This window comes from Sesamum indicum, linkage group LG9, assembly GCF_000512975.1.
Source record: "Sesamum indicum cultivar Zhongzhi No. 13 linkage group LG9, S_indicum_v1.0, whole genome shotgun sequence".
Lineage (NCBI taxonomy): Eukaryota > Viridiplantae > Streptophyta > Magnoliopsida > Lamiales > Pedaliaceae > Sesamum > Sesamum indicum.
Window position 1 is genome coordinate 1809942 of NC_026153.1, and position 11608 is coordinate 1821549.

At 35.0% G+C, this 11608-nt stretch overlaps 1 protein-coding gene across 3 annotated transcripts; it reads left to right on the forward strand.

The window, feature by feature from the left end:
• LOC105170259 (dnaJ homolog subfamily C member 5B-like) lies at window positions 6404-10271 on the forward strand. Of its 3 annotated transcripts, none has more exons than XM_011090933.2 (6): window positions 6404-6870; window positions 7155-7199; window positions 7652-7729; window positions 7802-7904; window positions 8130-8218; window positions 8335-10271. In XM_011090933.2, exons 3-6 carry the CDS (start codon window positions 7668-7670, stop codon window positions 8711-8713), a joined length of 633 nt encoding a protein of 210 aa, XP_011089235.1. In that variant the 5' UTR covers window positions 6404-6870; window positions 7155-7199; window positions 7652-7667; the 3' UTR covers window positions 8714-10271. The 3 variants fall into 3 exon arrangements, with proteins under 3 accessions (XP_011089235.1, XP_011089236.1, XP_011089234.1); XM_011090932.2 differs by having other exon boundaries at window positions 6405-6870; window positions 7165-7199; XM_011090934.2 differs by lacking the exon at window positions 7155-7199.

Below are 11608 nucleotides of genomic sequence, written 5' to 3' on the forward strand. Positions count from 1 at the left end.
ATGTCAAACTTCCTCGATAACTGATCCTTGAGCCTATTGATCTCCTTGACATTTGATCCTGCTATCAACATTTAATCAACATACAGGAGTAGAATGATAAAAAACTCATCGAACCTCTTCACGTAGCAACAATGATCAGCATTGCATCTAGAGAAACCTATCTCTAGCATGAAGTTGTCAAACTTCCTGTACCACTGCCGCGGAGCCTGTTTCAATCCATACAGGCTTTTCTTCAGGCGACACACCTGCTGATCATCTCCATTATACCCCTCTGGTTGTACCATGTATATCTCCTCCTCAAGATCCCCGTGTAGGAAGGCTGTCTTTACATCCATCTGTTGTAACTCCAAGTTCTCTGCCGCTACCATGCTCAACACAAGACGAATAGTAGTTAACTTGACAACAGGTGTAAAAACATCAGTAAAGTCAATACCGTATCTTTGTTGGAATCCCTTTACTACGAGTCTTGCCTTGTACCGCTTTTAACCCGATATACCCATCTGTTCTGTAGGGCCTTCTTTCCTTTTGGGAGCTGACACAATTCCCATGTGTTGTTTTTCTTCAACGAGTTCATCTCGTCGTTTAACGCAAGCTCCCACTTGCTCTTGTGGACATCATTGACTGCCTCTGCGTAACATTCGGGTCTCCACAATCAGAAAAAAGCAAATAATAAAGAGAGGGGGAGTACCTATCTGGGGCCCTTCTCAGCCTCGATTCTCGATCCAGTGTCAAGGGTGTGCTGCTTTCAGTAATCGGTTCCTCCGATACTGGTTCTGGCTCTATCTCCGTCTGTTCGGTTTTGTCCGTCTGAACTCCCACTGAATCCGTATCTACTGGTCTCATGATCCCGGAATTTGAAATGTCGAGATCAACAAATTCCCTTTCCTTCTTGTCATCGTCCGGGCTTACCTTCCTGTCGTTGTACATTACATCCTCATTGAATATAACATTCCTCCTACGAATTATTTTCCGGTTTTGATCATCCCAGAATCTATAGCTAAAGGGGTTTTTATCCTAGTGCCTTTATCATTTTCAAGTGTATGCATAAAGATGTGGCCTCGATATGGTTCAAAGCAAGTTCTAGGAAGACAAAATCATGAAGCATTATCTCTCAAGAAAAGAAAAAATTGTAGATTTTTATGAGTGTATAGGCTCAAAATTCCTCTCTAGGTAGGTTATGTCCACCAATTTTCCACATTCAATTTTCAAATCAAATCACCATTTGCAAAAATAAGTTCTTAACCGTAAGTTGTCAGGAGTCATTAGATGCACATCCTTATCACACATTACCAAATTATTACTTGATTAGCCTAAGTCTTTGATCATAAAGCTAGTGTGAGAACAAGATAAAATAATATTTGCTTCAACAAATATGGAAGGGGTAGCAAGCATCAATCAAAATAATTAATCCACCAAGACTCATTTTCTATCAAAACAATCAAAACACCTTCCCCCCACTTAATTCCACATTGTCCCCAATGTGGTAAGCATGCATATCTAGGACGATAAAATAAGAGAAAGGGAGAAAGAGAGCGTCCCTTAGTGATTCGGGAGTAGGTGGTGGAACTGCGGGAGCTCGAGAATTGTGAGGCTTTGAATGAGAAGGAGAGTCCCTTGTGGATGCTCATACCTTTTGACCTGCAAAAATCGATTTTAGTGGTATCACAACATTCACAAGAGGTTAGATGAGAGAGAAATAAATAACTGAGAAAAAGAAAAAGGACATGGGTTGTCTCCCAAGAAGCGCCTTTCTTTAACGTCTTTGGCTAGACGGGATGGTGTTTCTAGGTGATGGTGGGTTCCATGAGTTGTATTTTGTCTACTAAAGTTGATTGAAAACCTTCGTAGAATGGTTTAAGCCTATGCCCATTCACCGTGAACACTTTTTGAGTGGTTGGACTTTTGATTTCAACTGCACCATGAGGAAAAATATGAGTCACAACAAAAGGTCCAATCCAACGAGAACGCAGCTTACCCGGAAAAAGTTTAAGTTTGGAATGAAAAAGCAGCACTTTTTGCCCAACAACAAAGACTTTTCTTGAGATGGCTTGATCATGGAAAATTTTAGTCTTGTCTTTATAGATCCTTGAGTTTTCGTAAGCGTCATTTCGAATTTCCTCAAGCTCTTGGAGTTGCAATTTTCTTTGACACCCCGTCTCATCCATCGTCATGTTGAGTTGTTTGATTGCCCAAAAAGCCCTATGCTCAAGTTCAACAGGAAGATGACAAGGTTTACCAAAAACTAAACGGTACGGGGACATACCTATTGGAGTCTTATATGCAGTGCGGTAAGCCCATAACGCATCATCCAAGCGAACGCTCCAATCCTTGCGATTGGGATTGACCGTCTTTTCAAGTATGGACTTGATCTCACGATTGGAGACTTCGGCTTGACCATTTGTTTGCGGGTGGTAGGCAGTGGAGACTCGATGAGTTACATTGTACTTTTTGAACAAAGCACTTACCATCTTATTGCAAAAGTGAGTCCCTCGATCACTAATGATGGCTCTAGGCATCCCATACCGAGAAAAGATGTTAGTCTTCACAAAATCTATGACAGTTTTAACGTAGGTCTAGACTCAAGAGTTTGTGTGTTTAATTTTCTAAGCGTAATAATAACTACAAGTTAGTATAAAAGGGAAACAAACTTGTTTTAATAAAACCGTGCAAAACAGCTAACTTTTGGACGTTCTCAGAATTCAACGAAACTTGACCCAATCGCAGGACTAGACCCATCCATTTGTGTTGTAAATTTGCTAAGCGTAATAATAACTAGAAGTTAGTATAAAAGCGAAACAAACTTGCTTTAATAAAACCGTGCGAAATAGCTAAATTTTGAACGTTCTCAGAATTCGACGAAACTTGACCCAAACGTAGGTCTAGACCCAAGAGTTTGTGTGTTAAATTTTTTAAGCGTAATAATAACTACAAGTTAGTATAAAAGGGAAACAAACTTGTTTTAATATAACCGTGAAAACAGCTAAATTTTGAACGTTCTTAGAATTCGACGAAACTTGACCCAAACGTAGGTCTAGACCCAAGAGTTTGTGTGTTTAATTTTCTAGGCGTAATAATAACTACAAGTTACTATAAAAGGGACACAAACTTGTTTTAATAAAACCGTGCAAAACAGCTAAATTTTGAGCATTCTCAGAATTCGATGAAACTTGACCCAAACGTAGGTCTAGACCCAAGAGTTTGTGTGTTAAATTTTCTAAGCGTAATAATAACTACAAGTTACTATGAAAGGGAAACAAACTTGTTTTAATATAACCGTGAAAACAGCTAAATTTTGAACGTTCTCAAAATTCGACGAAACTTGACCCAAACGTTGGTCTAGACCCAAGCATTTGTGTTGTAAATTTGCTAAGCATAATAATAACTACAAGTTAGTATAAAAGGGAAACAAACTAGTTTTAATAAAACCGTGCAAAACAGCTAATTTTTTAGCATTCTCAGCATTGGACGAAACTTGACCCAAACGTTGGTCTAGACCCAAGGGTTTGGAGGTACATGTGCAGAACATATAAAATCATTAAGCCAAGGAGGACATTGAGTATTTCTGGTGGAACGACGAAGAGGAGGTGCAGGTGGTTGAGGAGCAAGAGGAGAAACAGAAGGGACACAGGAGCCAGAGGAACTGCGGGAAATGGGTGAAAAGTGCAGTAGGATCACAGACAGCATCATCAGTATAAGGGGGAACTAAAGGAAGAGGACAGAGACTAAGAGAAGAGAGAGAAACAGGGTAGAAAAAGGAAAGTAATGTTCATGGAAGTGAACATCTCTAGAGATGATAATACGGTTTTTATCCAAGTCATAGAGTTTATATGCTTTCTAGGTCATGGCATACCCTAACAGAATGCACTTGAGAGCCCTAGGATGAAACTTAGACTTGTGAGGATCTACATTACTGGCATAGCAAAGGCAACCAAAGGCACAAAGATGAGTGTGAGAGGGACTGTGATCTATTAAATGTTCAAAGAGAGTTTTCTAGTGGAGGAGCTTTGAATGTGTTCTATTGATTAAGTAGGTTGCTGTGAGAATGGAATCACCCTGGAACTGTAGGAGGGTTGGTATAGCAAGGCTCTAGTAATATTTAGAAGTTATTTATGTTTGCGTTCAATTCTCCCATTTTGCTGAGGTGTATATGTGCAAGAAGTTTGATGGATGACACCTAGATCTTGACAAAGAGTGTGGCAGTCGTTGTTGAGGAATTCAGAACCATTGTCCGTCCTTATGACTTTTATATTTATGGCAAATTGGTTATTGATCATGGAGAAGAAATACTTGAGAGTGGAAGCAACTTAGGATTTGTGTCTCAAGAGGTAAGTCCACAAGGAGCGACTGTAATCATCTAGAATTGTGAGGACATAGTTGCACTTTGAAATTGTATAGGTTGTATAATGGCCCCAAACATCTAAATGTATAAGATGAAAGGGTGCTTCAGATTGTGATTCACTGGAAAGAAATGTCATTAGTTTGTTTGGCTTTGTGACACACATCATAGGGTACATCAAGATCGACATTAGTGAAAACACAGATTGGAATATGTTTCATTACGTTTAAAAGAATGTCCCAGCCTATTGTGCCAGGTTTGTACATCACATTGAACTGAGCTAGAACATGCAATATTGCAATGCACAGAGGGAGGAAAGGCATATGTGTTAAGGCACTGTCTAACAATGTAGAGATTCTTGGAAGCAGTCCCTTCAACCAAGCTCCTTTCGTAACTTGGTCCTGCAATAAGCACTTAGCTTTAGGGAACTAAAAAGTATAAGCATTGTGATGACATAATTGGCTGACAAATAACAAGTTGATAGAGAAAGAAGGAATATAAAGACTTGCGTGTGTGTGACATGGTCATTTAAGTGAACAATGCCAACGTATGATGCAAGCTTCATGGAACCACCAGGCAAGTGAATGTATTTGGTGTGTGGAGGCTTAGTGTATGAATGAAAAAGTTGAATGTTTCACATATATGGTTAGTAGCCCTACAATCAATTATCCAACAGTCCGAATCATTTTCAGATGGTCCAGAGGTATTACCAGCAAACTCTTATAATCAAAGAGGGAAGGATCATGTTTGGTCAACCTATACTCAATATTTTTCATTAGTTGATTATTGATTAATTCTTATTAGTTATTATATGATTTTAAAGAAAGTGAATGTCTTAAATTAGCAATTAATATTTTAATATTGTAAACATTCCATAAAAATACGCTAGGTTGTAAGGAACATATAATTAGGGGTTTAGATTTCTATAATTTTGCATCATAATTGATAACCTTATGTAAATATGTCTCAATTTATCTCCCATTTTTCAAAACCCTAAATTGGGATTTCAAATTTTAGAACCTTATAAATAGGGGTTAAATTGTGTTGAAAGACACCATGATTTTGAACTTTTTATTTCTCTCTTTGTTTTTCTCTCTAAAATCTTGACCTTCTTTCCATTAATATTGATAGGTCGTTCATTGGATCATGTCTTTGCCATTTAAAATAATTTTCAAGTAAGAGCTATTCAAATATATGATTCATATAAATTTAATGAACAAATCAATTTCAAGACATTGTTTTTAAGGTGCTCTATCATTTCTAAATATTTTGTTTGTGTTTTTAGTTTTAATTATTCTGTCTTTTAAAAAATACCTACGTCATTGTAGGCTTTTTTTAATTATGATGTGTTCATTCGTATAAATTTTATTTTATATAATATTTTTTCACAAATTTTCTTTATGATGTAGTCTTATCATGCAATTTCCAAATTTGTAATTTTTACTCTTTATTTCTGTTATAAAAAGATAATATTGACACATACATTGGGTTTCTTCTTTTAATTTTGACATAGAGCTTCATATTTTTGTTTTGATAAATTATATTTTTTCGTTCGAATTATACTCATTTTTATACTTTGACATATAATTTTTTTTTTGTCGATTTGTAATCTCAACTTTGCGAACCTTGCACTTTACCATACATGATCCTTTTTTTGCTGATTTTTTTTATCGAAAAAACATAACATGCTATCCATATGTGAAAAATATCACGTCACATAATCCTTAAATACCACAATGAGCACTGTATGTAATTTTTTTTATCAAAAAACTTGGTCTAAAGATAATTATAAATTTCAAAGTGCAAAATTTTGTAAAATTGAGAAGGAAAGTTGACACAAAAAAAGTGTAGATGTCAAATTATAAAAACGATTATAATTAGGATGGTAAAATGTAACTTATCCCCTTTTCTTTTTTGTCGATCACATTTTTTATTGAATTTTATGATATTTTGTTATATGTAATAAAATTTTCTCATTCATTAACTAATTTAATTTTTATTTTTTTTGTGGGGAAAATATTTATATTATTTGGGTGCTTTTATTGATAAGTGGCGTTGCTTAATCTTCTTTATTTTTATAATGAATTCTTAAATGAGAGAGATGCCAGACTCCAGACTCCACACTCCAGAGCTAGTCGTCTCTATTTCTTCTTTCCTTTGTTCTCTACAATGTCCATGGAAGAAGAATTCAAAGATTTTCAAGGAACAGAAGAAAATGAAATCCTGGAGAGTGAGCGGACGGGGTTGGATGGAGTTTCTCAAAAATGATCCGTTGATTGGATGCCCCACCCGGTTCTTTTTTTTCTTTCTTGTATTGTTCTTTTTCTCATGTTTTCTTGTGGAGTTAACCCATTCTTTTTCCCTTTCTTGTCTTCTTTTTGGTTTTTCTGGTCTTGTTTCTTGAAATCTTCGAGAGGGTTGGGTCGAGTTTCAGAAGAATGATCCGTTGCATGCGCAACCCTTGCGGTTTTAAGCACTTCTTTTCTTTAAGTTGTGCGTGAAGATTCCACCCTCACTTCTTGGAGTTTAGAGAGGTATTGTATTTTAATCCAATTTCTTGTTTTCAGTTTTCTTGAATTTGGTTTGATTCTTGATATAGTATAGGAAATAAGTGAATCTTGGAGCACTACGAATTGATTGCTGAACATGTGAACTCTTATCTTGGTCTGATGAATGTCCCGGTTCTTTTTTTTGTTTTTTGTTCTTTTCTTGTATGAACCGATTCTTTTTCCCTTTCTTGTTCTTTTTTTTCTGTCTTGTTTCTTGAGGACACGTTGAATCTTGAAAAGTCCACTAATGCAGTTCTTTTGCATACCATATTGTTGTAGTGCTCATTTTGGTTGGATCTTCAAGCATTCTGGAGGTTTGTGTTCCTAATTTACCTGTTGTTATTTTTGTTTCAAGTGTGTTGAGTGTTTCTAGATGCAGAGAGAAAAGCGACATGCTTTTGAAAATTTTGGTGTCAGACATCATTTTGGACACGATTTTGTTCATTGTCAAGCTTATTTAACTTCACCGGATTTTTCCTTTTAAAAAATGTTGATTGTCATTTTCGTGTTGAATTTCTCCATTTCACTTTCCTGTTTGTATGTAGGTGTCTTTCTCTGTTACTTTCATCTTTGGATGGAGAAATGTGTACAGTGACTAAATTGTTGTGAATTAAATATGACATTGTTAGTGGTTGTGGATTTTTCAGAAGAAAAGTAGACGTCTCTAAAGAAGATCATGTTGGTTTATATTTGTTTATTCCCTTCCTGATATCAAGCTTTTATTTTGTATCTTTCTTGTATCATGACCTGCTGTTGGTTCTTGCAGTGTCATTGGGTCTGAAATGCCGTCTGCTGAGTTACTTGCCGCAGCAGCCAAACTAACAGAAGCAGAAGCTGAATTACGGTATAGTGCACAGCTTATCCTTATTAATTCTATAAGAATGCATGTGAATATTTAACTGAAAATAATTCACAGAGAAGCTGAGCTGGACGGAGACACTGAATTATTTATAGGACCCCCACCTCCTGCTGTGGTCACGGAAGCTGAATCTGCCAATGAAGTAGAACGTTTCGAGGAGGTTCCGCTCCTTTCTCTTTCTTGATAATTCTGTGATATCCCTAGATATGCAATTTTCTTTTTCCAGTCTTTGTCCCAAAATCATGTAGACTTCCCAATTTCTCAAATGCTGCCATTTCAAAAAGAAAGAAGTTGTTGTCTTCTTGCATCTGAGTTGCTAGGTTCTATTACTATCAGTTTTATAAATGGTTGTTGCGCATGGCTAACTTCTCTGCTATATCTTCAGATTACAAGAATAATTGATGCTGAGGAAGATAGTCCATATGATATTCTCGGAGTCAACAAAAATATGTCTCCTGAAAACATGAAAAATAGGTATCCATTTTCAGGTTTTCTCCACTCAAATAATCGGCATTCATCTTTTCCTAGACTCCGCCTTGTATCTGTTCCTGTGTTTTGACATGTGCGCATATAATTTTTCTATATGGAAGGTATTGGAAGTTGTCGCTGATGGTTCACCCAGACAAATGCTCTCACCCTCAAGCTCACCAAGCATTTGTTAAGTTGAACAAAGCATTTAAGGATTTACAAGATCCTGATAAGGTGAGTGTTAGGACATTTTCTTGCTCTGTTTCGAAGTTTGAAATGTTTCCTGCTTGTTGCCATACTAATAAATGGATTGATTCGTATTCTGGACGATTCAGACTGTGGCGAAGAGATATACTTCACATAATAAATATTCCTCTGTGTTACATCTGTGACTTGTCTGAATATTTGGTGAAGAAAATTGTCAGTAGTCATAGAGTTAAAGAATTTATGCTTTTCACTTCACAATTTACAAAGATTTCAGCACGGGAAAATTTCATATGACAGAAGCTAGCTTTTGTCGTCTTTGCTAGTCCTAAAATCTTTAATATTAAATAAGGAAATAAAACAGGAGACTAGTTACTAATTATTAGTTGGATTAATTATGAGAATCAGAGCTGGTTTGAACTGAAATAAAGGTTCTTGAATAATCCATCAGCATGGTTTAACTTTTGTCCTTAGTGAACATGGTTATGTCAACTTTACATGGAAACGAAATGTGAGAACCTCTCTTGTTTCATTGGAATTGTATGTTCACCTCCTTTTGGAGCCATAGTAATCTTTGTTTTCCTACTATTATCTATATTACCAATCAGGTTCGCCTTTCTCCTATTTTAATATATATGATTTCACTGTAATGTAAGTGCCATTCGACCACTCTCTTTTACTTCTATTTTAGCTTGAGTTTAATAATCTTCTTAAATCATTAGAAGCTTGCAAATTGATCAGCAATATTCTTTTCTTAAGTGCATTTCGGAGAGGTTTCTTGAATTTGAAGTATTTTCGCTGTTTCTTATGTCTGCATTGAAAGTTTCTTGTTTATGATGTATCATTGTCATATTGGTTATGCGCTTCCACTGGAGTATTCTATGAGCTACGGTTTGAGTCACAGGTTTACACTGTGGCACCCAATGATTTTCCCTGTACTTTTCTCATATCCTAGTTTCTTTCACAATTCTGTCCTAATGCATATTACAGGATATGGAGGCAATATCTGATTTTGTTTGCCCATAACACATATAGCATATAATTATAAAATGGTATCAATTTACTTGAGAAATCATTTTTTAGTTCTATGTATAACAAGCATTTTATTTTGATATATTGATAAGCGAGCATTTATGATATCAAATTATGTGATTAGTGTAGGTGATCTATACTCGTTATTGGAAAATTGAGGGCCTGGGGCTTGAATTTGGTTTGTCAAAAGTTGTGCGAACTAAAGTAATCTCATATCTTATGAATTGTGTGGAATTCAAAAGGGTTAAGTAGAAATTTGAACGCTCGACCGAAACACACATTGGCTGTTACTATGATGCATTTTAACAATATTTAGAGCCTGATGGTAACCGTTGTATCTATAGTTTCCTCTCGACTTGTTTTTCTATCAGAAAAGTAATCCATGTTCCTTTCCGTTCTACTCTGTTGATTTTTCTCCCACATTTGAAAATCAAGAGATGTTGAATCCATTGTGTTTTACAATTTGTAAACTTCAAAACCTAAAGCCCTGTTGTGATTGCTGTGAAGTGTCCTCGTTATCACCATTGTAATTTGGAAGAAATAAGAATATGAATTTTTTATGCTGCTAAGAATCTGAAGGATGCATGTGTAGTGTTGAATGCCAATATGAAGAACATAAGTTCATTCTTTTTGCAGATTTAGTCTTGGTTTATTCATTTTGTTGGATTCTCTTCATGGGCTTGCTTTAGAATTTTTTGATGCTGTTTATCTATCATTTTGTATGGATGTGCAGAAAATCATGGTGTCATGTTCTTGACATCTTCATGTTTGCAGGTTTATCGTAGAAAAAATTGTTAGAAATTCTTTACTATACAGTCATAAACTATTTATTTGTGAACTTTGATAATGGAACCCTATGCCAAAATATAGGATTGCCTACATGCCACTTTTATTATTTTTTTTTAATGGGATTTGATAACTCTTTCTTCAATATTATATAATTCTTAAGTTTGAGGAATGATTTTCAAGGAACATACAGTTTTGGCAAATTGATAATCTTAGACATGGAAAGTACTATGATTTTTGTATTTAGAAAATTGTTCACAATTTGTTTTTCTTATTAAATACTTTCTTTTATAAAACCTTTACTTACCACAAGTTTTTCAGTTTTTTCTTTCTCTTGTTAATTTTAACAAGCTTTTCACTTGCACATGCATTGAGTTGCTTATGAATTAATATTCTTTTGATGAACTTTTTCCTTCTCAAATCAGCTTGTGGTTAATTTTAACAAGCTTTTCACTTGCACATGCATTGAGTTGCTTATGAATTAATATTCTTTTGATGAACTTTTTCCTTCTCAAATCAGCTTGTGGTGCACAAATTTTTTTATCCAAATAATTCTTAGTATCTTGTTTTTTGGATAAATGTTTCAGAACACCTGAAAAAGCCCAATTCATTTTTGTTTTGATGACAGAATGATTATTATAATTTTCAATGGAAGAGTTTTTATAATTTTCAAAAGAGCACTTTAGCGGACCTTCTCACTATTGAATTGATGAATTTCATACGTTTTGGTGATTGATTCAAATGTTTTTGAAGTTGTCCAAAATACTTTTGAAAAGGTGTGTGTTAATTATGATAATTGTATCTATTTGTATTCGAGAAAATAAATGAATCAAATTGGCATGTAGACAATCGTCAATATTTTAGTATCAGATGTTCTTTTAATGAAGTTCATAAATAAACTTAGTTGTGTTTTGTATAATAATATTTTTTCGACAAACTTTACTATGATACACCTGCAAAAAGCGGATGTGAATGGCATGACAAAATATGGTGGTCTGTAAAATTCATACAAAATTTTAGATATATGACATCGAAAAGTTTTGAAAAGCAATCCTTGAAACGAAACCCACGCAATGAATAAATTGAGAATAAATTGGCCAAAAGGTTGGAGAATTGTTCTCCAATTTAGGCATTCTTAACTATTCTGCATCCGTCGTATTCTTGGAGGCTTAAAAATTTATGTACTTGTTCTTTTCAAATTAGAGTAGTGAGAACGTGGAGCTTTTATAGAAATTATAACAGACTTTTGGTTTTGAAGTGTACAAAGAGGAATACAATGGTCTTTCAACTTTTTGGATTTTCAAACATGAGAAAAATTGACAGAGGAATCGTATAGGAACATAGAATACCTTTTAAGATAGAAGAAGAGGGAAA

Coding starts and splice junctions, on each gene's coding strand:
- LOC105170259 (XM_011090933.2), top strand. CDS start 7,668: ATGCCGTCTGCTGAGTTACTTGCCGCAGCAGCCAAACTAACAGAAGCA. Junction 7,730..7,801: donor GAAGCAGAAGCTGAATTACG/GTATAGTGCACA, acceptor AATAATTCACAG/AGAAGCTGAGCTGGACGGAG. Junction 7,905..8,129: donor AAGTAGAACGTTTCGAGGAG/GTTCCGCTCCTT, acceptor CTATATCTTCAG/ATTACAAGAATAATTGATGC.